Raw genomic sequence first — 26,629 nt, 5'->3', positions numbered from 1 at the left:
TAATTCAAAGTACTGGAGTCAAATATTTCGCTTATATCACAAATTTGAAATTGTTCTGGTGGTTATTTTAAAGGAGACATATCATGCTAAATCCACTTTCTTAGCTCTTAAATGCATTTTGTTGTATATTTGTAGTGTTTATAAGTACATAAAAGTTGAAATTAGTCTCTTCAGGTGCTTTGTTGATATCTTTATATTCTTTTTTGGTCATATTTTCCAACCTGTTCTGATTTTACTATTATCTATTACGTTTTTTGAACAATTACGTCACAGTATTTGCAACGGAACTGCCAAATAAGGACATCGACTCCCAGCCCAACACTTCGAGCAATCCGCCATTTTTATTTCTCGCTGCGATATTGTAGTCCAAGCTCAAGGATGCAGAAGTTACGAGAGCGTAAGAAATGTACCCATATCTGTGGGTAAAGTCATTTTTGTGTGCCCGAAGCACTTCAAGGATAAATAATTCACCAATCCCGCCAGTATAAAGAAGGATTTGCCGATAGACTTCGTCTGATTGAGGGGTCAATTACTTTTATCTTTGGAGACGACGAGCAGAGCACTTCGGTAAGCTGTAAATATCTTTAAAAAAGTAAAGTACATGGTAGTCATGGTTTAGCAGTGCCGTTTCTCAATCCGAAGGCTGCAGCCTGCGGAGATCGCTTTTTGGTCATCAAGCCTGGTTTAATTAAGTTAACTGAGCATTACATTTGCAAGTCATGAGCATATTACAACAACTTACGATAAACTAAGAATAATAGTCAACTTTATAATTGTTAATATTCTGAAATAAGACATGCGACCAAGAAATGCGACCTCCGGAGGCTGCAGCCTCACACCATTGCGATACCTCCATATGAAGACGTTGTTCTGCAGGTTCGTCGTCTTCATTTTCATCTCGCTCCGTTTCCGACTCTGGCTCGAATATGTACGGCTGGATGGACAAGTCTTCCGTTGTTGACATTTTGTGAATAACGATTGAATAAAAAGTTTCTGTGCCGCTAGATAATCGTATCTGCTATAAAACTACAAAAATGGCCGAATGGGGTGGAGTTTAACCGAGTGTCACCACTGCAACCTGGAGAGGGGGCAGGGTATGACGTGCATTTAAAAAGACAGTAACAAAACGAGTTGCTCTCAGATGCACATCAGAAAAGGGGTAGAAAGGGGGCCTGTGGGGCTATAATAATGAGCAATTCAGACCCAAGCATTGCAGTTTCGCTTTACATAGACCACAAATAGATGATTTATATGTAAAAAGGACAGATTTAAAAGCATGATATGTCTGCTTTAAGGCATTTGACAGGTTACAGCAGGGAAAATAAGTATTTGACTGGGAATAACAAACCTGCAAATGTCATGACTGGCCAATCAGAATGAAGCATTCCAACAAGCCGCGTAATAAGTGTTTTTAGTTGACTTTTTGAAGTGTGCAATTTTCCATCTTGGGTTAGTGTACTCTATATTTTGAAATTGAGTGCACATTCATGAAAGTCATTAACAAATTTACCTTCAAATCAAAATCAAATAGTTTTTTAAGGAAAATAATTCCTGCTCCTGACTATAAAATTGTTAAATGATTTAACCAAAATGTTTTGTGTGTTGCAGGATCAGATGTTGAAGACCAAGCTGTCACCAAACCCATCCGCCGTCTTTCAAAGCAAATCCAGGATCTTCAACATATGATCCATCAAGCTCCCCTTGCACACATATACTATTCTAATAGGAATGTTTAATGTTTGAAAATGTCTGAATAGATAATCGAGGGAAAATAACTATTGATGACGAAGACTGGGATAAAACAGATATTTTCTAAAATCATTCCACAAAGGACATAAAACATTAAGAGGAAATTTGCTGGAACTTTACACCATGTAAAATCTATGCAAGAGAATGTATGCTCGAAGTGTCAACCATCTATGAAAGTATATAGCCTACATTTGGATTACACATCAGGGTTAAGACTTCGTGTGAAAGAAAGTGCGTGAAAGTGTGTACCAAAAAAATCGAATATTTGCATGTTTCTTAATAGTTTTATGAATCATTTGAATATGCAATGTTTAACAAAAGGAAGAAAACATTCAATGTGGTTACTTCATGCGAGTGTGTGTGTAATGTACAAGCTTAGTTACATGTTATTTTGTATATAGTAATGTTGGTCTGCTTGATCTGTTAATATCTACGCTGGATGTTTCTAATCGCTCCAGAGACCGCGGCACATATAAAAGACCTTACGTCTGCATTAGCACTTTTAAGATTATTTATTTGAGCGATGCGGAGAGGAGGGGTGCAAGTTTTTTGTAAATTGGTTTAGAGAGCAACATGTTGAGGAAAACGCTTTAAATAAAACGCATCTTCTTAAAATGGGCTTCCGTATTTTTTTAAATCGACAGCTGATGAAAAGTGCAAATTAAATCTTTAACATGGATGTTTTGGAAAAACTTTAAGAACATAACAAACAGATCAATAGTTTTTAATACAAGAATAGTTGTTTTCTGAACAATGTGAAGGATAACACAACAGCCAGGAGACAACTGGCTGCACAAGTGAACACTGAAAGCACAATTTTCGTTCATCGACACACAAACAACACGCATCACAAAATCGTTCTTAATGGCTCAAACGTGACGGCACACACAAAAACCGCTGCTAACGTTGACACAACAAAGTATGTGTTTGTTTTATACACAAAGCACTGCTGAAACCACCTGCCTATTAAAGGGACAGTTCACGCAAAAATGAAATTTACACATACTCATGTTGTTTTAAACCTGTATAAATTTATTTATTTATTTTGATGAACACAAAAGAAGAAATTTTGATGAATGAAGATATAATTTACAGTTGCCGTAACCATAGTAGGAAAAACAAAAACTATGGCAGTATTGTGATAAATGATGATGGTGAAGATATTTTGATAAAATATGGTAAGCATACAGTTGAAGTTCCCATTGAATTCCATTGTAATTGTTTTTCCTACTATGGAAGTATGTAAGCTGTATGCTTACCATCATTTATCAAAATAGCTTCTTTTGTGTTCATCAGAAAAAAGAAATTCATACAGGTTTAGAACAACATGAGGATAAGTAAACTATGACACAATTTTTATTTTTGTGTGAACTATCCCTTTAACGCTTTCACAATGCCGCCATTTTTTTTTTTACAGAAACAATACCCAAGATACAAAATTATTTATATTTATATAAAAAACAAGATTAAGACTTTTTCCCACATACTACTTAGCATGAAATAAGACTTGACCGCAGTGTACATTTAATTTTCATCCTGAACTACATGAGCCAATTATTTACGAGCAGATAAGTGTGACAAGGAAAGAGGTGCTTGCAGACGCCCTACAAATCCTGCTTGATAAGACATTTAAAGGAGAAAACCAGTAAAGTTGATTGGTTTATGGTTCAGGGTCAATATCTTTCAGCATGTAATGGTTAAGACTAATAAAGTGTGTCAGCTGTCATGTAGTTTGGCCTGCGGAGAGTGGAGGTGAATAAAAGTGAATCTAGTATTATATCAGAAGTCTAATACTTAAGTTATTGTGCTGATGGTTATATTAATATCCTGTAGGCCTCAGTTCATAAATAACACAGAAAGCAAGCTTAAAAATGATGAAATGGAGCGATGTGGTCGTACTAAACCACATCTTTTCAGCCTGCATGTTGAGCTTACAGTACTATACGATCCTTTGAGTGCATAACATCAAGTGTGATGTTTTGACGTTTAAATGTGGATAACGTCCATTATGACACCTGCATTTTAGAGGAGATTTCTGCTAGTGCTTGACCAGCCCTTGTGCACTTTCCACCCTTACAGAATGTGAGGGGGTGGAGTCAACGTGTGATTGGATAATCCACCTGTCTATCTGTTTGTCTGGGGTCCAATGCCAATCAGAAAAGTTAGTCAGCAGGACCTTCTTCCTTCAACAGGGTGCCCATGTACCTATTGAACACAAAATTGAAGAGTGGCTTATAAATAAAACTACATTATGATACAAAGTTTCCAAATGATCAATGATTTTACAGACCTTTGTAATAATAAAGGATTTTTTTCTGTCTGTGAAATCCAGGCTAAAGTCTCAATCCAATGATGAGATTAGGAGCACTCATATCATCCTAACCCAACCGTGCCTGAGCGCAATTGTCCTCCCTTCCGAAATTCCCCAGAAGCACGCACTTACTCACATGGAAACTTGGACAGATCCGAGCCTGCTTTTGTCATCAGAATGCGATTGTTTTGAAAAGAAACAGGAAGTAAAGCGCTCTCTTATCCCATCGTGATGTTAAGTCTGACACACAGCCCCCTACATGCCTATCATATTGCTTGTGCAGCTCAGACATTTACCTAACCCTGCTGTGTGCATCTAGCCTGGGAATACCCAGACAATATCCGGCAAATTTAGATTTGCTTTGCAAGTAGTCTGGCAATCTAGTCTTTCTAATACCGAGAAATCGCGGCACTAATCAGGAATGTTGGGGCGGGCTTTACGCAATGATGACAGCGCAGCAGCAACGGTAAGGCAAATTTTTTTATAAATTACACAGACGGATGCCGCTGTGAAACATCACTCGTTCGAATCAGCTATCGCGTCTGTTTTAAACAATTTAAACTTTTCCTTTTCGTTAAAACCTAAGCATAGAACAACACTCGAAGCCTTCATATCTAAAAAAATATGTTATCGCTGTCTTACAGACTGGATTCGGCAAAAAGTCTTATATACCAGCTTGCAACTTTGGTGGCTTAACGAATGGGTCTTTTAGAGCGAGCGACGAACTCTCTGGTAGTGGTGCATACGTCATCCCCTTCAACGCTCTGATTGGTTTTAAGTCTACTTAATTGCGCCCAGAGGCATTTGAGCTTGTCCGAGCCTCACTTGTCCCCAAGTGAACAACGTTCAAGCCCCAGGTGAACCACGCCCAAGTCTCAAGTGAACCCCGTCCGAACCCCAAGTGAACCACGCCCGAGTCTCAAGTGAACCCCGTCCGAGCCCCAAGTGAACCATGCCCGAGTCTTAAGTGAACCCCGTCTGATCCCCAAGTGAACCGCGCTCGAACCCAAGTGAACCGCGCTCGAACCCAAGTGAACCACGTTCGAGCCCCAAGTGAACCACGCCAAAGTCTCAAGTGAACCCGGTCCGAGCCCCAAGTGAACCACGCTTGATCCCCAAGTACACCACACCCGAGTCTCAAGTGAACCCTGTCCGAGCCCCAAGTGAACCACGCCCGAGTCTCAAGTGAACCCCGTCCGAGCCCCAAGTGAACCACGCCCGAGTCTCAAGTGAACCCCGTCTGAGCCCCAAGTGAACCACGCTCGATCCCCAAGTGAACCACGCCCGAGCCCCAAGTGAACCCCGTCCGAGCCCCAAGTGAACCATGCCCGAGTCTTAAGTGAACCCCGTCCGAGCCCCAAGTGAACCACGCCCGAGTCTCAAGTGAACCTCGTTCGAGCCCCAAGTGAACCATGCCCGAGTCTTAAGTGAACCCTGTCCGAGCCCCAAGTGAACCAAGCCCGAGTCTCAAGTGAACCCCGTCCAAGCCCCAAGTGAACCACGCCCAAGTTTCAAGTGAACCCCGTCTGAGCCCCAAGTGAACCACGCTCGATCCCCAAGTGAACCACGCCCGAGCCCCAAGTGAACCCCGTCCGAGCCCCAAGTGAACCACGCCCGAACCAAAGTGAACCGCACCCAAGCCGAAGTGAACCACGCCCGAGCCCAATACATGCCAATCATATTGCTTATTGTGTGTGCAGCACAGACATTTACCTAACCCTGCTATGTGCATCAAAAAGATTTTACGAAAGTGAACTATGCCGGAGCCCAAGTGAACTGCATCTGAGCCCCAAGTGAACCGCGCCCGAGCCCAGGTGAACCGAGCCCAAGTGAACCATGATCGAGCCAACCTCTGCAAACCTCTGCACGGTACAGAGCGAATACACCATTCAAACGAACTTGGCTTTGGGGGGGGGGTCAAACACGCTCAGGCACGTTTTGGTTGGGATAATGTAAGTGCACCCTAAGAGCATCCAAGTTCAATTCCAATCATTGATTTAATCTTTGACATGGCCTAACTCATTATTAGTCAATACTAAAGGTTTATTTTCTCAAAAAAAAAAAAAAAAAGGATTTTAGCTGAGTTTTATAGGCAGTGTCTCATTTTTATAACAATAGAAATCCTCTTTATAAAAGAAAAACATTGCATCTCATAATGAACGTAAAACTACCTGTTAGTAAGGAAATCACAGGTGGGAATCGAGCTGATGGCTTGATGTACATCCATAGCTGATATTTCCTTCGGAGTCCTGTAGAAACATGGCACACATTATTTTATGTAGCCTAGGTATGTCTTTGCAATACAAATGTTTAGTTTTTGTCCTGCCGGTAAAGCATACTTATAATAGGGAGCGAAAGAGAGAGAGAGAGAGAGAGAGAGAGAGAGATCTCACGGTCAATTTGCTATATTGGTATAATGGGGTTATTGACCTTTCAGCATTAAAGGCAGCCCAGTCGGCTATTCCTGTTAATGTATGAGACACTTAGCAAATTTGCTATGATTTAACCATCGGTTAATATAATCCACTATAAAAGGTAGCGACTTAATACGGCATAAAACCTGATGAAACACTCTGCTAGGACTGTAAGTGACAAGAATTTGAATGCAGAGAGAGGTGCTGAGTAAATGGACCTGTACTGAGCCTCTCTCTCTCTCTCTCTCTCTCTCTCTCTCTCTCTCTGTTTTTCGCTGGGCTTGGCTGCTGTACAAGTCAAATAAAAGCAGATTTTCATTATAATTATCAGAGCGTTGAGAAGAGCTACACTATCATAAAGCAGTTCCTCAAGGAACATAAAAAACATAACATCAGAGTTCAAGCAATACCACACAAAATAAAGTTTCTTACTCCAAATGTTTTATCAGTTACTCAGAAACATCCTGCTCAACTCCTTCCTGATTTCTCTTATGCTGGTGGATGCACTGACCTGTTTTGCTGGGTTTTCCCGTGAGCGTTGGCCAGAGATTCCCTCAGGATCTCACCTGTGAACTGCTCCACAGCCTGCAGAGAGTTTGAGAGAGTATTTAGTCCATAATATAATGTTCAACATCTATTAAAACACTGTGCGACATGCGTTTGTTACCACTTCTGTTTCCATTATTGTCCTGCGGGATTGCCAGATCCACATAATAAAACCAGCCATTTAAAATTAGACCAAAGCATCACAATGACTATCAATGACTACCAAATCCTTCAGTCTCTAACCTGGAAAAAACATTAACCTGTGGAAACGGTTAAAATTCAGAACTCCGTCGAAAGGCAGAGGACCTGGCAACGCTGCGGACAGTGCAGCACTGCCTTGTTTTTAAGCAAGCTGGTGGTGCAGTAAGAATAAGAAGTGGCAGAAAGATGTGCAGCTCAAGAAACAGCGCCTGACATAAATTATAAGTATATAGTTTGCACTGTTTGAAGTACGTGTGTCCGCACTGTTCGATGGTCACAGACGTCACACATCAACTAATCGATAATTAATTTGTTGACAATTAATCAATTTTTAACGATTTTATTGATGTGTTGTTGCTGACCTAATTTAATGACATAATATTTTAAGGACTAAATGACAAAACTATTGATATCAGTAGATGTCATTCTAAGGCCTAGTCCACATGGACACGAATATTTTTTTAACCGTGACTTTTTTTTACGCGGTTCGGCCGTTCGTCCACACAAAAATGCAGTATCAGGGCACTGAAACCAAACATTTTTGAAAACCCCTGAGGATTTTAAATAACGCCGGTTGTAGTGTTGTCGTGTAGACAGTAAAACCAGGGTTTTTGCCTTGCGACATCACTTTTGTTAGGCTTCTGATTGGCCAAGGTGGCTTTACGATTTGGGTTATATCGCCGCCTGCTGGTGTGGCATGCTCTTGACAGTGCTTCATAGCGTGTTTTTGCTTTTTTTTATGAGGACGAAGATTTCTTTTAAACCGAACATGTGTGGATGGGATTTTTTGGAGGAAAAACTCAAGTTATAAAAATACCAATGTCCGTGTGGACTAGGCCTAAGTAACGAAATAAAGGCACAGAAATGGCTTGTCATGCAAAAGTGCTGTGGTTGCTTAACAAACAGAACAGTGTTAAGTAAATTAAGTAAATGAGGATAAAGTTATTGAACGTTTTTCCATTTGACAAAAAAACAAAGACCACCATTAACTCTTTCACCGCCATTGACGACATATCTCGTCAATTAAGAGAAAACGCTTCCCCGCCAATGACGAGATTTTCCATCTTTCCGCAATACCGCTATTATCCACCAGGTGGCGCCCTTCCGCAACTTTTTAAACCCAAAGTATTGCCCTATGGCAAGCGGCTGCATGTCCGTGTGTGTTTAAAAGATCGCTCTAAATGGGATCTTTATGAAAAGTCCGTCACAAAAATGGAATTATCTCTGCTTTTTGCTCAAAATGTGGTGTTTTTGCAGAAACCTACCCATATTCAAAAGCTGATTACAAAAGAACCACTGAAAGTAGGATGAAACGTTTTTTTTGTTTGAAAGCAGAGGGTCTGTTCTTTCATTTGGTATATTGTATGTTTATATATTTAAAGAAGAACATTTTCTGGAAGACATTAAACTTTGGTGAAAATCATGAAAAACGCTGGCGCTGGCTGGCAACTTTTTTTTTTTTAAACGCTGGCGGTGAAAGAGTTAAAGACCAGAATTACCTTAAGAATCATAGTCTCCATGACCGGAGCAAAAACGTTCTTCTCCACCTCCACCTGCTGCAATGTGACGCCAATCTAACACAAGCACAAATCATCATTACATGTATAACCTGACAGTATGCTTGGATTCAGATAGGTAAATGGTTTCTCTCTCTCTCTCACCTGCTCTGCAGTGTCTCTGATGAACTGGGTCGACGGGCAGCGTCCCAAGAAAAACTTTGGTTCCTGTTCAGTCTCATCTTGTTCTTGTTTGATTTTGACCTTTGCAGCGTCAATGTCTTTCATGGTGATGATGTCAAGAGGCTCATTGTCGTCCTCATCCGGCTCCGCTTTTAGAAGCCTCTGAAGTTGCTCTAGTCGCTGCGACAGCTCATCGCAGCCCGTAAGAGTTGAACTGCATTCTAAAACACACATACAGTACACTACTGTAAGACACGGCCAGCATAGTTCAGCAGTAAAAAAACTGAGTACTGAATATTTCAGCTGTTGAAAGCCCAAAATGTTAATACTATTGCTTTGTTGGAAACCCAGCAACATCTTTTATTGCTTGCAGTCTACGAAGGGAACTCGCGGATAAATCTGCATCCTAACAGTAGTCCGAGTTGCTACCTACTTTTTGGAATAGCCGTCAGGGATGCATCTATGATGGCTTAAAATGTTGCCTAGGGGGCAAGATGATTTTATTTTAGCTGCTCATACACCTTATTTAGTCCACCGCCATGTTGATTCCAAACCGAGGCTGTGAGGGATGCACTTTAAAGGGACACTCCACTTTTTTTGAAATATGCTCATTTTCCAGCTCCCCCGGAGTTAAACATTTGATTTTTACCGTTTTGGAATCCATTCAGTTGATCTCCGGGTCTGGTGCTAGCACTTTTAGCATAGCTTAGCACAATCCATTGAATCTGATTAGACCATTAGCGTCGCGCTAAAAAATAACCAAAGAGTTTAGATATTTTTCCTATTTAAAACTTGACTCATGTAGTTACATCGTGTACTAAGGCCGACGGAAAAAGTTGCGATTTTCTAGGCAGATATGACTAGGACTATATTCTCATTTTGGCGTAATTTGATCATCGCTCTGAATTCGATTTCTAACAAAGGTAATTTGTTTTTTTACCAATATTTTGCTATTTTTGAAGAAACCTACTCATATTTGAGAGGTTATAAAAGGAGAACAAATAAAGATAGGATTTTTTTTTTTCCCGTTTTGTTTATTTTTTTTTAAAAAAAGCAGAGGGTCTCTTATTGTATTTTATGTATTGTATGTTTATATATTTATAAAAGAAAATATTACTGAAAGCCATTTTGTGAAACTTTTGTGAAAAATCACAAAAAATGCTGATGGACAACTTAAAAAAAAAGGCTGGTGGGGAATGAGTTAAAAAACTAACCAAAGAAAAGTTTTTAACATATTCATGTTTCGCGTTTTTTGAAATCTTTACGAATTGAAGCTATGCACTTAGTTATAGGACTATGGGGTTGTTTACACTTGGTATTAAGATGTGTTTTCATCGATCGGATCACAAGTGGACGAGAGAGACACATTACATCTGGTATTTAAATCCGTCTCTTTTGTCCACTTTTGACCGCTTTTGTCCTGAATACTGTGAGGGGACGGTCCGTGAGACGGTGGGCGAGTCTCTCTGCTGTCATTCAAACGCGAGCGGGAGTAATCATGAGTTTATATGGACGCAAACTATATTATGTCGGAGCCCGCTGCTTGTTTAGCAAGTAAAGATGCTGCACAGAGTTTGGTGCATGTATATGTTGGAGCTTTCTCTGAATGTTCAGCCCAATTGATGAAATAGGATCGCGCAACTTTCACACGCTTTCAAAACGAAACTACGGAGATCCTCCGCTTTAGTTTTATCAATGTAAGGCTAAAAATAGCGCTGTTCACCGTATGTTCACGCCAGAAGTCAAAAAAGACGTAAAACTTGTGTTTAATACCTCAGATTAGATAAATGGGCGGAGAGAAGGCGGTCGCGTGTGGCTGTTCGAACACATTCAACCACATATCCGTTCAGCAACTCCAAAGCGATCCGATCGAAAGTGGTTTCGACTACCTCTGGATGTGGTTGAAAGTGGTCGAAAGTGGACGAGCTCAAAACGTTTTGAACACCGTTTACACCTGGCATTAACGTCGTCCACTTGTGATCCGATCGACGAAAGAGTGTAAAGTGTAAACAGCCTCCATATTAGTGTTTTAAAGAAAAGTAAACCTACTTACAACATTAGAAACAGGCTAATAACAAAACAGATTTTATGTACGCATTGCTCTTATCTCAAAATTAGGTCAATATGTCTCTTCTCATTTTAACAATCAATGCTTCTGAGGTTCTTTATTTGTAAAACGATGTATTTTCTGTATTTTGATTGCTAAATGACCAGCATCATGGTACAAAACAATACGTTTAAAGTGCACGCTTTAGACGTCAATCCCTCACAGCCTTGTTTTGGAATCAGCAGGCTGAATAAGGCTTATACTGTAACTGAAGTATACATGCAGAGAGCTGAATTCTTGCCAAATATTATTATCTCATTATACAGACTAATGCACCACTGGAGGAAGAGAGAGAGAGATGGAGAGAAAGAGCGCTACTGCATTGTCTGTGCCAAGTCTTATATAAGTACTAGCTTTGGATAGCAGAGAGAGACACAGGAGATCATGAATTAATCTCAGCCAAATGTACAACACACACACAAAATTCAAGTATGCGTGCTATTACACATTCACATTTAAAAACAGATTCACATACTCACCGGGCTCGCTGTCGATCTGAGTGAGAATGTCCTCGATTGAGTTCTCCTCTGTGCGCTGGGGTTCCGGGTCAGGGGGTGTGTAACCGCGGAGACGGCACCAGCGCAGCACCTCTTTAGTTCTGGGGGGGCTGAGAGCCTGAAGGCGAGGGGTCCTCTCCAGCAGATCAGCACACACGCGGCGTACCACCACCGCACGTTGCGACTAAAAAGAAAGAGAATGGATATATAAATATACACTAAAAAATTCAACACTGAATATTGTACAGCTGAAGATGCTCATGTTTACCTCTGCAGCTCGCCGTTTGCCAATGTTCCAGGAGTAATACTGATCCACAGAGGTGGCACAGAACGGATGAGAGTCATCATCTGCTAACAAACAAACATACAAAATATAGAGCAGTTTTTAATGTTACTGTATAAACATGGAAAATGGCGAAATGGGAACTTCCATGTTTTATTAAAATAAAAACGGCACATTCTAAGGTAACAAAAAAATTAAGTTTACTGATAATATAGTTATGTATATAATATTGCATTTTTGTCAAGAGATCCTTCTTAAAAAGTTACATAATGCACCTTATAAACTCACCTAAAGGATTATCAGGAACACCTGTTCAATTTCTCATTAATGCAATGTGTGGGGGATGTTTTCTTGGCACACTTTAGGCCCCTTAGTGCCAATTGGGCATCATTTAAATGCCACGCACTACCTGAGCATTGTTTCTGACAATGTCCATCGCTTTATGACCACTATGTACCCATCCTCTGATGGCTACTTCCAGCAGGATAATGCACCGTGTTACTCGAATCATTTCAAATTGGTTTCTTGAACATGACAATGAGTTCACTGTACTAAAATGGCCCCCACAGTCACCAGATCTCAACCCAATAGAGCATCTTTGGGATGTGGTGGAACGGGAGCTTCGTGACCTGGATGTGCATCCCACAAATCTCCATCAACTGCAAGATGCTATCCTATCAATATGGGCCAACATTTCTAAAGTATGTTTTAGCACCTTGTTAAATCAATGCCACGTAGAATTAAGGTAGTTCTGAAGGCGAAAGGGGGTCAAACACAGTATTAGTATGGTGTTCCTAATAATCCTTTAGGTGAGTGTACATAAACATATGAGTGAACTCATTTGAAAGCAAAACCAAACTGCAACATTTTGTGTAGGTAAACCTCACTTTTCTCAGGGACGATCAGAGGGAACTTCCTCACAATGGCTGTCAGAAGTTGCGTCAAGTTTTCTATGTGCTCAGTGCTTAAAGTTTAGACACAGACAGAGACGTTATTAGATATTACAATACCTACAACAAGAAAGTAAACAAACAGGACAGGGGTCACATCAAAGCCCCCCATTAGAGATACAAAGATACATTTGGAAGAAGAGACAGCATTGTATTTTTCTTTTGTTTGTCCATGTCAAGCTCTTACTTGATAAGTTCATGTGTCGTGGATTCTGTGCCCTGCTCCAGTTTAACAGTAGCAGCCCCATCTGCGGAAACAGGGGTGGTTGGAACAGAGGGGGGTGCCGTAGAGATTGGTGTAGATGTCTGAGGTACTGGTGTAGAACAAGTGGAGCTAACCAAACCAGGTTCAGTTTTAACTAGACAAAGACACAAATGGACAGAGAAGTGAATTTAGCTGTAAACAAAGCTAAACAAAAATAATTTCCAGAAATAAGTAAAACAACATCATTCTCAAAAAAGACCATTAGCACTTTGTATAATCATGTTATCACCATGGGGTTTAAGTCTTAAGTCGCATAGGTATATTTGTAGCAACAGCTGACAGCACAGTGTCAAAATAAGATTTTTCTTTTATTATTAGGATATTATGTACATGGTTCCCACTCAAACTCAAATTCCATGACTGTTCCCTGACTTTAAAGCTGAATTTCCATGACCTATGTCTGGGATGCCATGAGCGTGGTAATGTAGTGTACAACGTGAGTTTATAAAAATGAAGCTTAAATGCATGAAATTAATAAACTGTGCCAAAAAACAGCTGTTTTGAAATCAGTGGAGGCTTGAACGCGGAAATGGTATTCCTTAAGTCACAACTAAACAAGGGAATTTCATTTTGATAAATGGAAACTAACATTTAAAGCAACAAACAAAAATCCCTGATATTCCATGACTTGGATAAAAAATTTAAAATTCCCTGACTTTTAATGTCTGTAATAGACATTTTCAAATTCCATAATATTCCAGAAATTTCATGACCCGTGGGAATCCTGTATGTAAAGATCATGTTTCCTGAAGATATTTTATACATTCCCTACTGTAAACGTATAAAAAAATTATTTTTGTGAGTGGATGCATTTGCTAATGACTTCATTTGTACAACTTTAATAGGCGATTTTTTCATTTTTTGCACCTCAGATTTCTGATTTTCAAATAATTGTATCTCGGTCATGTCCTTTCAACAAACCATATGATGATGAATAAATAATAATTTTAATTCATTGACCCATATGACTGGTTTTGTGGTCCAGGGTCATATTTGTATAAATTATCTTTAAAAAATAAAACATCTCATTATCTGTCACTGTATGTGTCTCACCATGAGCAACAGGTGTGGATGCTGAAGAAGCAGGTGTGGTTGATGTTGCGCTGCTGGGTGCCCCTTTAGATCCAGATGGCACTACTGAAACACACACAGTTTTTAAGTAACTACTGTTATATCGGGCTGACAGGCTCCTTAAAGTTATAAGTCTTATATACGTTCAAATAATGTTGGTTAGAAATAGGCATGGGCCGGTATGAGATTTTGGCGATATGAACACCATGGATTCAAGGCCATTGCAACACTAAAATGTGTTATTTTCAAATGACTGCATATACAAACAACTTTTCAATTGGACACAATATATGTAATTTTTAAGCCACATATGCCAGGAAAAATAAAGCCTTTAAATTATATCATCATTTAAAAAAATATTTTTGTAATAAATTTTAAATTTAAACATCGAATCAAGTACATAACTTAACTCTTTTTCCCTCCATTGATGAGTTAACTCGTCAATTAAAGGGCTCGTTTTTCCTGATCGCAGTTTTCAAACTTTAGTTAGTGTGTCATTTTGTTGTTAGCGCATAAATAATACCTGTAAAATGATTAAGCTCAAAGTTCACTGCCAGGCGATATATTTCCTTTTAACAGAAGTCCCCTTTCAAAGCTTTCAGCGAACAGCTGGTTTGGACTACAGCTCTCTAACTTCCAGATTGAATGACGTCAATAAAACTTGACAAACCTCCGCCCACATGAATACGTCAGTCGCCAGCTAAGCTCAAACGGCTCTGGCTAAACTAAGCTAAGCTGCTGTCGAATCACAACACACCAAACAAACTACACCATCAGAACTCGTTACGCATTTCTGAAGGATGGACTTCATAAAACAAGGAAGACATCAGCCCATTTTTAGGACAGTTAAAACAGCGCTATACAGATTAGTCAATTGTGTGTGTGAACATTTTTTTTTTTTTAACACGTGAAACATAAACAAATGTTATATTCTGCACTGTCAACACAATCAAAGCTTCAAAAACACAGAAAGAACGGGACCTTTAAGAGAAAACGCTTCACTGCCAATGACGACTTTTTCTGGCAATCCGTATTTCTGTTAATACCCACCAGGTGGTGCTTCTACCCAACTTATAAAACACTGAATAACCGCTAAGGTCAAATAGTTCAAACTTCGTGCATCTGAATCTGATCTCTATCAAAAGTCCTTCACAAAAATGCAATTATCTAAATTTTAAATCAAAATTTTGTATTTTTGAAACCTACATATTTGAGAAGTGATAAAAAGAGAACAAATAACGGTAGAAAACATTTTTTATGTTTATATATTTATTTATTTAAAGAACATTTTCTGGAAGGCATTAAACTTTTGTGAAAATAATAAAAAATGCTGGCGCTGGCTGGCAACTTTTTTACAAACACTACCAGGGAAAAAGTTAATGATTTATTTAATTTTGTGTAAACACAGCTCATACTTTGGAAACATTATCAGCTAAAATTTTAGTGTTTTTAAAACCTTGACTCTTTAAAACCTTGGTATACCTTAAAACCGATAACCAGCCCATGTCTAGTTGGAAAAAGTATTTATGGATAAAGATATGTGCGCCTACTTTACAAATACAAACTCTGACATAACTCGAAGGCAGCATAAATGTGTTTTTCTGTCTCTTTTGCTCTTATAAATGCTGGAAATACTTGAATCTTCCCTTTCTTAATCCTCTAATCTCTTCAGTACTTTCTTTCATTCTCTCATCCATCTTACTACAACAATAGATTGCAATGTTAAAGACAAATGGCCTGTCTCATTGATGTTCAAGTACTCATGCAAAACAAACGAAAATTGAGCGCCTGTGACGACGGTGCTGCACAAATCAATTTTATACAAATCAAGCAGACAGGAAGTGAGAAAGACAGACGTGCAATAACAACTATATCTGACAGGAGAGTGTCTCCGGAGCTCGGTTAACCTATTACTGTCATCGCTGGAACGAATGCTGGGAAAAGCGAACATCTCTGATAAATGCAATCTGGCAGCCTCAACCCAGCTGACGAAATCCTGAATCTGCTTAAACTGTTACTATGATCCTTTTCTATATCAAGCTGGGTGGGAAACAAGGTGATGTTACCTTTACCAACAGGCATCAAGATGGTCTGCATCCCTGATGAGCCACTGCCCACGCTGAGCTGCTTCAGCTGATTGGCTGGGATGGTCAACACGGTCTGCTGGGAGCTGGACTGAGCTGGGTGCAACTTAAGCATACCTATAAGATAAAAACCAAGCCCACATAAACGTTTTATTTATCGTATTTGTGATTATTCTCGTGAACGTAGTCGTGTTGTGAGACTATATACACAATTCAGAAAGAAAATGCATGTGTAACAGTATTCCGGATACGTTGGCATTACATGTAGGTCTTAAAGTGGCAGTACACCAAATAAACTCCATGTCTTTCACTTAAATATTAACATTACAATCCGACACAATCCCTACTAATGATGGTTTAACTTGCTGGGATCTGTACATTTTCTGATCAGATTGGAAACGTCTACATTGCTTCGCATTTTGCTTGTGAACTGTGTTTGCCAAAAATGATGAAATCCCTCTTAAGTCACACCGACATTCAAGTGGAGACAAGAGGCATATAGGAGAACTGGTCACCATGGCAACTCCGACTGGTTACCTGAGATTGTGGCAGCAGTCTTTCCGCTAACCGTCCCTCCTCCGAGCAGTGATGCTGCGGTGACCAGTGAGGGGCTGGCGCTTTTGGACCCACCTACTAGACCCGACCCTGCTCCCTTCGACAGACCGATAAGCGGCATGCTGACCGTCTTGGCAACGGTTGGTACGGCACCGGTGGAGGAGGCAGAACTCTTTGCTGCGTTGGCGGCTGAGCTGGCGTTCTTGGCGGCATTGATCACCGCTGCCTGATTGGCAGCTACAAGCACAGAATGCTGCGATGACGCTTTCGTCGTCTGAGGTAGTGACTGGCCGGAGGACCCACTAGCACCTTCGGGTGCCTGTAGTGAAAAACAGGAGTAGTATAACATTAAAGGGACTTACAGCATTTAAATTAGTGTAGGTTAATGTTTCACACACACCTGTTGAGGTGTGGGTGTGGCGCTGGGTGTTGTTGGGGTGGAGCTGGCAGCAGTGATGACACCACCGGTCATTCTCAGGGTCGTTGTGCCAGGTTTTGTCAGGTGGGATGCCGCGGCAGCTGATACCATTTTAACTGAACCGTCTGACAGCTTCACCTGAGAACTCTGTGACCCACCTACCACCTGTCAATCAAAAATATCAAGGGAACTGCTTTAAAGGAGACATTTCTCAAGGCTTTAAGATATAAAATATGTCTTTGGTGTCCCCAGAGTACGTATGTAAAATGTGCTGTTTTTGAGTGTCTCCTTTTAAATACAAATCCTGATCTCTGCACTAAAATGGCAGTGTCGTGGTTGGAGATTAGAGCAGATTAGGGGCGGAATTATCCCCTTATGACATCACAATGGGAGCCAAATTTCAGTGACCTATTTTTTCACATGCATGCTGAGAATGACTTACCAAAACTAAGTAGGTTGTTATTTTTCACAGTTTCACACCAAATTATATCACTAAAACAAACTTTTATGATATGTCCCCTTTAAAGTTACAATAAAACAGTAGTATCAATTGTCTCATTTCCCTGTTGTGGCATATATCCAATTTAAAGGCTTATAAAAAAAAGGTAGGGCTTGACTTGAATTCATCTATCTAAAATGTATTTGATCGTTGGAAGTTTGGTCATCTTGCTATTTGCTGCGACCTTTTCTCTGGCCCCGCCTACCTGCCATACCCCATGACCAGAAGTAAAGAGAAAATGTTTCAAGGAGGGGAGGAGATTTGCGTTTAAGATTATGACGGTATGTGATTTTTTTAAAAGAATGACGCTCACAGGCGAGTCTTTGTAAAAAAAATACCACAATATTCCAAAAAATATTAGTAAAAAATTCTAAAAAAAAGTTTTAATTTCATTTTCATGGTGACTAACACTCAAACCAAGCGAAGTAAAAATGAATAAGTATTTTATATATATATATATATATATATATATATATATATATATATATATATATATATATATATGGTGAATTAATTGCCTGTCGTTTGCAAATACATTTTGAATGACTGTAAGGTAAAAACGCATAACCACAGATTTGAATTTAAAGGAACAGTATGTAAGAAATTTATATCAATTAATCATTAAATGGCCCTGAAATGTCACTAGACATTAAGAAATCCTTTTCATTTCAAATACTTATATCACTGACAACAGCAGTCCGGCCAGGATATTGTCATTTAAAAAGTGGAGTTGCAGCCCTCAACTGATGTTTATGTTGTCGTTTGGTGTATTGGCCACCAGCTGTGTGATTGCAGCACCAGTTTCAGCCACACGTTTTGTGATTGCAATACCAGTTTTGGCCACAATCCTACATACTGTTCCTTTAACATGGAAAACTAGGGACGTTAACAATTAATCGATCTTCAATTAATTGTCGATAAGAATTTAATCGATAAAACGTAATGTTTGTCGAATAAGCAAGATCATGTGTGCGCGATGCCTGCGCAAAACACATACAGCCGGAGAAAAAAAAAAATGAGGTGAGTGCGCAGAAGTTAAACTACCCTTGATCACAACGATGCTCGAAGCAAAGCACACACCTGGGGTTTATAACGTCATGCAAGACTAGGCTGGCTCCCAACGCAACGAAATGTCATCCACGGTTGATCTGATAGGGTCCGATACAGAAAATGCAAATACGGTTACAAAGATCCTCTACAGAGAAGTCTGCAAGATTAGCATAGCAACACTGCTATACACAGGGAAGGAGACCAGAAGCCGTTTTTAATGAACAGACTAAAATGTCATCTTTATTTGTGACATGAAACTGTAAAATGTAAACTGTAACTATGTTATTTAGACAAAATAAAATCTTTAAGTCGCGTAAAGGAACACTTTTTACGCACACTTTTATGTCATTGGCTATATGCCACTGCAGTAACTTTGCAGATTATTTTCTGTTGAACAAGATTACGTTCACCTTCAACTGTTTTTGCATAATTTTTGCAACGCATCTAGTTTTAATGCATTGAGCCACCGAAAAGCAAACTAAATTAGCATGAAGGATGTTTTATTGATGCTACGCCCCCCTCAGCTGCCTTTCAAAAAACATACCAACCAACAAACTGGGTTCTCTGCAGGTCATATTTTGTTTTTGTGATATAATTAAACAGTATACATCAATGATGTGTAACATTTGACATTTAAATTACAACTTTCCCAGCTCTAATACTCGATATGCCAATTTATTTTATTTTATAAATCAATCCCATTGCCTTCTCAGTCACATCCTCCTTCCAGCTCACAGCAACTACCCTCCATCAAACACAAATGCCTCACGTCCTCCAGAGAACTGAGTGAAAAAATATCAGGTGACGATCGATATGATGGATCACTTTACAGTTCCCAAACAATCACAAGCATGCGATTTGGTTTGTCTAGCCTCTTCTGATGGGGTTAATGTGAATTATACTGAAAGACTAACTAGCAGAGATTGCTCTGTGATGCACTTGTGAGTTGTGAATTACGAAGCTATGATTCGAATGGATAATTAAGCAACCAGAAACAGAGCAAAAAAAGAGGAGGAGGAGGAAGAAGGAGTACGAGTGTGTTTACAGTTTAAATAACGACTCGAATGTCAGCTGCAGGCATTCTCATTAGTTTCTGATCTGAAAATTAGGACATACACACATACAGCAAGCGCTCTACAGTGTGTGCTTTTTCAGATGTGTTGTGTAACACTAATGAAAGTGCAGCAAACGAGAGGAGAGAGAGAGATGAAAAAAAATCAATGAGGTTGTGAGAGAGAGAGAGAGAAATCAATGAGGGAAAGAGGAAATGATGGCAAATCCCTCATCACTTTCTCTTTTATACAGTAGCTAAACCAATCCCACTCTTCTGAGTCACTGCCTCCAAGTGTGTGTGAGCTTATCTGGCATTTTATTTCTATTACTTCATTTTTATATTTTACTGATAGTAACTCGTAAAGTATTACCACAGAAGTAATGTGCTGTTAAATATTAATTCTATAGAATACACTGAGGCAATAAAAAAAGCTATTTTTATACCAAAATAAGTTTTGAACTTGCAGTCTGAACTGAATGTATTAAGTTAAAGGGTTTGTACTGGACTATAAAACAAAGACAACATGTAGATCTTTCAGTTGATTAAATGTAACGTTACGGGGTCCAGCCATAGTCCACGACCTTCAAGTCCAAAAAAAGTGCGTCCATCCTTCACAAATTAAATCCAAACGGCTCCAGGATGATAAACAAAGGTCTTCTGAAGGTAATCCGCGCGGTGTTGTTGTAGAAATATCCATATTTAAAATTTTATTAACGTAATTAACTACCTTCCGGTAGCGCCGCCATCTTAGACCCCTCTGTATTCAGGAGAGAGTATTAGCGTAGTGTACGCACTTTTCTTAGTGACGTATGACAAATTCGGAGGGCGGGGGGACAGAGCAGCAGCAGAGAAACCTCTGTACGCTGCGTAAGCGCTCATCCTGAATGCGGATGAGACTAAGATGGCGGCGCTACCGGAAGGTAGTTAATTACGTTAATAAAATTTTAAATATGGATATTTCTACAACAACACCGCGTGGATTACCCTCAGAAGACCTTTGCTTATCATCCTGGAGCCGTTTGGATTTAATTTGTGAAGGATGGACGCACTTTTTTTGGACTTGAAGGTCGTGGACTATGGCTGGACCCCGTAACGTTACATTTAATCAACTGAAAGATCTAAAATATTTTCTAAAATATCCGAAAATGTGTTTGTCTGAAAAACGATGGACATTTGCAACTTGGACAGCTTGGGGGTGAGTAAATCATGGGTTTAATATCGTTTTTGGCCGAACTATACCTTTAAGGGGCAGTATTATCCCCTTCTGACATCACAAGAGGAGCCAAATTTCAATGACCTATTTTTTCACATGCTTGCAGAGAATGATTTAGCAAAACTAAGTTAGTGGGTTGTGCTTTTTCACATTTTCTAGGTTGATAGAAGCACTAGGAACCCAATTACAGCACTTAAACATGGACAAAGTCAGATATTCATTATATGTCCCCTTTAAGTCTTAATGGTACACACCTGAGCCAAAATGGCTGCCTTTTGTCCGGCTGTGACCCGAATGGCTTGCTGGGTACTGGAGCCAGCACTTGATGCCACATGTCCACTTGAGCTCTGTTTCCCAGAGCCCCCTGGCTGGCCAACCAGAAACGTGCCCTGGAAAGATCGATATTTTGACATTAAGTGACATTATCAACATATCTTAAATCACCATTCAGTATCAGACTGTAGTGTATGCGTGTGTGCTACAGGGGGCCTTGGCATTTAACTGGACAAATTTGAGAATATCCAGCATGCGGAACAGAATATGACATAATTAATGTGTGCCAATAAGAGTATTTACACATTGAGAGTATATAGGTTTAAGATCTTCACACAAAAACAGACTCATTTGTAAGCATTAATGTAATATACAATACAGATCATACCAATGACTGTATGTATACAAGTGTATAACATGTGGGACTTCCGGTTTGGCTATGTAGTGGAGAGACGCGTGGTGTTAGTGCTCTGACTAAATTTCATTTTTTATTCTTCATAACACTACATTCGGGGCGTTTTAGCTGTTTTTGTGCCACTGTAGGCATTTGTTAACATTATACTTTCCTGATGAGTAAGGGCACACGAGCTGGTGGTAAAATCAACCCTCAAACCAAGGCGCTTAATCTTGGGCATGAAAGCAGCAAGATGTCGGACGACACCGCAAGCCCGCTAACGACCGACACATTGGTGAGCGAACTTGATAAACTAAGGAGAAACATGACCGGTGAACTCACCGCGCTGTTGAATTCGTCGTTGGAGTCAATTCACTCATCCATCGCCTCCATCGGGTCTACCCTGGTAACTCAAGCGACAAAAATCACTGATATGGAAACTAGCTTATCCGACCATAGCGACAGGATTACACATCTCGAACAGGAGGTCTCTACTCTTCAGTCGAAGTTGGTGTTGGTGACGGAGGAGAATGTCGCTTTAAGAGCTAATGTGGAAGACCTCGTTTCTCGGTCCAAACGGCAGAATATTCGTGTGGTTGGTCTTCCGGAGGATATTGAGGGAAAGGACGCCAGGCAGTTTATGTCCGAATTATTCACCGAGGTCGCAGGCGACGCTCTTCCCTCCCCACCTGAGCTCGATCGCGCCCATCGGAGCTTAAGGCCCAAACCGCGCCAAGGTCAAAATCCCCGTCCGATCATAGTGAGATTTCATCGCTACGTGGAGAAGGAGGCTGTACTCAAATTTGCGAAATCGTCAAAAGAAATTATTTTCAGGGGACACCGAATCAAGTTCTACGAGGACTTTTGCGTTTCGGTAGCTAATAGGAGAGCTGCATTCAACAACATTAAGGGCCTGTTGTACAAACGTGGTGTTCGTTTTGGTATGATCTACCCGGCCAGACTTCGCGTGTCCTACAACAATATGGAGCATTATTTTGACTCTCCCGAGGCTGCAGAAAAATTCTACCACCAAAACTTTGCCAAGTAACTTTAAAGGAGCTGCGTTGACGATAACGAGAGGCATCTCTCTTTCATCACTTTCACTTCACTGCCTCTAGCCTCGCCATGTACACTCGTTTTGCACATTTGCTGAACTGCACCGTGTTCACTGATTTTTAGGAGTGAATTTTTTCTATTAGTGTTACATTATTTACGTTTGTTGGAGTCAATTCCACTACTCAATCGGTTGTGATAATGTTTTTCTGGCAACTCGCCATGTCCAAGTGGACGAGCATCAGAAAGGATTTTCTTTTGTTATTTCTGAACATGTTTGTGTTTTTGTTCTGTTTGTTATGGGTATGTTCGGGGTTTATGTTCGATGGAGGATTCTTTTGTCTTGCTTGGTACTTATTGTTGTCTCAAACACATGCTATCTTGATTGAGTTTAAAAAAGCACAGGTTTTTTTATTTTTCACCCAATTTAGACTATTATGCCCTGCTTTACAGCTTTATGAACAAACTTCCTGCTAATTCTAAGGGGGGAGGGGTTGGACATAATATTAGAATCATTACATGGAACGTACGTGGGTTGGGCGGCCAAATTAAACGATCCAGAGTCTTTTCCCATTTAAAATCACTGTCCTCTGATATTATGTTTCTTCAGGAGACACATTTGCGTACATGTGATCACAACAGACTGCGTAAACAATGGGTTGGTCAAGTATTTCATTCTAGTTTTAATAGCAAATCCAGAGGTACTGCAATTCTGATACATAAAAGAATAATGTTTGTAGCAGAGCAAGTTCTTTCAGACCCTGAAGGACGCTTTGTAATTGTCAGCGGTACACTTTTTCAAACCCCTGTAGTGTTAGTAAACGTATATGCCCCAAATTGGGATAACCCTACTTTTATGTCTAGGGTTTTCTCAAAAATACCAAATCTTGATACTCACCACCTTATTTTTGGAGGAGACCTTAACTGTGTTATTGATAATAATCTTGACAAATCTGTGACTAAATCAACCTCTCTTTCTGCTATGTCAAGGTCTCTTATATCACTGACAAATCAAATAGGCTGTACAGACCCCTGGCGCTTTTTTCATCCCTCTGACAAGGTTTTTTCTTTCTTCTCTAGCGTGCATCACGTTTACTCTCGGATTGATTATTTCTTTCTTGATAAAGCCCTACTTTCTTCGGTTATTTCTTCAGATTACTCTGCCATTGTTATTTCCGATCATGCCCCGCATATGTTAGATATTTCCTTTCTGTCTGCTAATAAGAGCCGACCTCAGTGGAAATTCGATGTAGGGCTTCTTGCTAGAACTGACTTTTGTGAATTTCTTTCCAAAAATATAGATTTTTTCACTGAGACGAACAAATCAGAAACCGTGTCTGCTTCTCTTTTATGGGAGACATTTAAAGCATTTATTCGTGGCCGAATCATTTCTTTTAGTGCCCATTTAGCCAAGACTAGAAAATCTCAGCAACAAGAGCTTATCCGCTCAATCCTAGAAGTGGATAGACAGTACTCAAACGACCCAAAGCCTGATCTTAAGTTAAAACGATCGAAGTTACAAGCTGAATTTGATCTGCTTTCAACAAACAAAGCAGAATACTTGATTAAAAGAACTAAAGCCACCTATTATGAACATGGTGATAGAGCAGGCCGTCTTCTTGCTTCCCAGCTTAAACATCAGGCAGCATTACGCTATATCACACAGATTTATGATAATAATTCTAATAAGCTCGTTTCGGACCCTCAAGAAATTAACTCTGTCTTTTCCTCCTTTTACTCCAGTCTTTATACTTCTCAACCTCCTTCTGATGCCTCCTTAACTGAATCTTTTCTACAAAATTTAGATATACCCACTATTAATACACTAACAGAGGAGACGCTAGATTTACCTCTCAGGCTAGATGAAATTACAACCTGCATCGGTCTCATGCAGTCTAACAAAGCTCCAGGTCCAGATGGCTTTCCCTTAGACTTTTATAAGAAATTTTCACCACAGTTAGCCCCCTTATTATTTGATATGTATGTGGAGTCATTTGAGAGGGGTTTCCTTCCAGCCTCATTAAATCAAGCATCGATTTCCCTTTTATTAAAAAAAAATAAAGATGCAACTTTATGTAGCAGTTATAGACCTATTAGTTTATTGAATGCCGACTTAAAAATTCTAGCAAAGGTGCTGGCAAAGCGCATTGACGCGTGTCTTCCTGATATAATCTCTGATGATCAGACCGGCTTTATTAGGGGACGTCAGATGTCATCTAATATTCGGCGATTGCTAAATATACTTTTTAGTCCATCTCTGTCTAAGACGGCTGAAATGATAATCTCTCTTGATGCTGAAAAAGCTTTCGATCGCGTGGAATGGAATTATTTATTTACTGTATTAGAAAAGTTTGGGTTTGGACACAATATTATTTCATGGATTCGCCTCCTATATTCAGCTCCTTCTGCATGTGTTAAAACTAATGCTGATAGTTCATCGTTCTTTCCCCTCTCACGTGGGACACGGCAAGGCTGCCCTCTGTCTCCTCTGCTCTTTGCTTTAGCTATTGAGCCACTCTCCATCGCCTTAAAAGCATCCACATCTATACGCGGGATCCAGAGGGCAGGCACAGAACATCGTGTTTCTCTCTATGCCGATGACTTGTTGTTGTATGTGCAGGATCCAGTTGGCTGTGCCAACGAGATTATGCACTTGCTCGACACTTTTGGCTCCTTTTCAGGTTACAAATTAAACTTTACCAAAAGTGAATGTTTTCCCATAAATGATGAGGCAAAAAAAATTCAGAAAAGCGCCCTACCTTTTCATTTTTCTCCTTCAGGGTTTCGATATTTAGGTGTAAACATTTCACACTCTTTCAATTCTCTCCTTAAGAATAACTTTACAAACCTGGTTGATCAAATTAAGCTAGACTTAAAACGGTGGGACAGCCTACCTCTCTCTCTTGTTGGGAGAGTGGAGACCATTAAAATGAATGTCTTGCCACGACTTTTATTTCTCTTCCAGTCTCTCCCTCTTTTTTTACCTAAATCTTTTTTTAAAAGCTTAGATAAAATCATCTCCTCATTTATCTGGGCTGGCAAAATTCCTAAAGTGAGTAAAATTATCATGCAACGAAATAAACGTGATGGAGGTCTAGCTCTGCCAAATTTTCTTTTTTATTATTGGTCCGCCAATATTTCTAAGATTTTCCAGTGGTGTAATGCCACGGAAGTTAACTGGTGTACTCTGGAAGCTGCTAGCTGTCTTTCTTCTTCTCTATCTGCTCTTGTCTTTGCCCCCGTATCCATGCGTCCCTCCTATTATACTAGAAATCCTATTGTGCTCTCAACATTAAAAATCTGGAAACAATTTCGACAACATTGTCGGTTGGAATCACTATCTGTTTTAAGTCCTATTTGCAATAATCACTTGTTTTTACCATCATCTATTGATCACACTTTTAAGAGATGGCAAGATAAGGGGATGGCCTGTTTTTCAGATCTTTTTATTGATAACTCTTTTGCCACATTCACCAATCTTATGTCCAAATTTAACCTACATACTACAGGCTTATTCAGGTATTTTCAACTTCGCAATTTCGTTAAGACTCATTTTTCTAGTTTTCCTCAACTACCAGAAAAATCTCTGGTTGAGAATTTAATGTCAGCCTCTACAGGTGGTAGCCGCATATCTTCCATCTACAGCATGTTACTTTCATCTAATATGTCCTCTCTGTCCTACCTAAAGATGACTTGGGAAAATGAGCTACAAATTGAGTTATCAGAAGAGTTATGGTCAGAGGCCCTTGCAAGAGTTAATTCCACCTCTTTATGTGCTCGGCTAAGTCTGATTCAACTAAAAGTCATTCATCGAATTCACTTCACCAAAGCTAAACTTCATAGGTTGTTTCCAGAAACAGATGACTCCTGTATCAGATGCTCATTTTCTCCTGCCAATCACACCCATACATTTTTTAGCTGCCCAAAACTGGCCTTATACTGGTCTTCCTTTTTTGACTTCAT

General features: G+C 39.8%; 2 protein-coding genes across 7 annotated transcripts in view; one reads left to right on the top strand and one right to left on the bottom strand.

The window, feature by feature from the left end:
• The window catches only part of map6d1 (MAP6 domain containing 1), a 28,571-nt gene extending 26,207 nt beyond the window's left edge, over positions 1–2,364 (top strand). The window contains exon 3 of the mRNA XM_065262055.2: positions 1,609–2,364. Within this exon, the coding sequence (XP_065118127.1) occupies positions 1,609–1,686 (78 nt within the window). The 3' untranslated portion in view covers positions 1,687–2,364. The remainder of the gene's footprint in view (positions 1–1,608) is intronic.
• A 93-nt stretch (positions 2,365–2,457) lies between these two features.
• Positions 2,458–26,629, bottom strand: part of yeats2 (YEATS domain containing 2) — a 46,428-nt gene continuing 22,256 nt past the window's right edge. For 4 of the 6 annotated variants that reach the window (XM_065262049.2, XM_065262053.2, XM_065262051.1 and 1 more), the window contains exons 18-31: positions 21,201–21,335; positions 17,113–17,295; positions 16,695–17,031; positions 16,140–16,274; positions 14,056–14,139; positions 12,925–13,096; positions 12,675–12,751; positions 11,773–11,855; positions 11,487–11,688; positions 8,883–9,121; positions 8,721–8,795; positions 6,986–7,059; positions 6,232–6,309; positions 2,458–3,954 (exon numbers count right to left, since the gene is read on the bottom strand). In XM_065262049.2, coding sequence (XP_065118121.1) covers positions 3,912–3,954; positions 6,232–6,309; positions 6,986–7,059; positions 8,721–8,795; positions 8,883–9,121; positions 11,487–11,688; positions 11,773–11,855; positions 12,675–12,751; positions 12,925–13,096; positions 14,056–14,139; positions 16,140–16,274; positions 16,695–17,031; positions 17,113–17,295; positions 21,201–21,335 — 1,917 coding nt within the window. In that variant the 3' untranslated portion in view covers positions 2,458–3,911. The remainder of the gene's footprint in view (positions 3,955–6,231; positions 6,310–6,985; positions 7,060–8,720; positions 8,796–8,882; positions 9,122–11,486; positions 11,689–11,772; positions 11,856–12,674; positions 12,752–12,924; positions 13,097–14,055; positions 14,140–16,139; positions 16,275–16,694; positions 17,032–17,112; positions 17,296–21,200; positions 21,336–26,629) is intronic. The other 2 variants (XM_065262052.2, XM_065262054.2) reach the window with 1 other exon arrangement.

The sequence above is a fragment of the Paramisgurnus dabryanus genome, chromosome 6 (genome assembly GCF_030506205.2).
Source record: "Paramisgurnus dabryanus chromosome 6, PD_genome_1.1, whole genome shotgun sequence".
In the NCBI taxonomy this organism is placed as follows: Eukaryota; Metazoa; Chordata; class Actinopteri; order Cypriniformes; family Cobitidae; genus Paramisgurnus; species Paramisgurnus dabryanus.
Note: the sequence above shows the minus strand (reverse complement) of the source record. Positions and strands in the feature narration are given on the sequence as shown.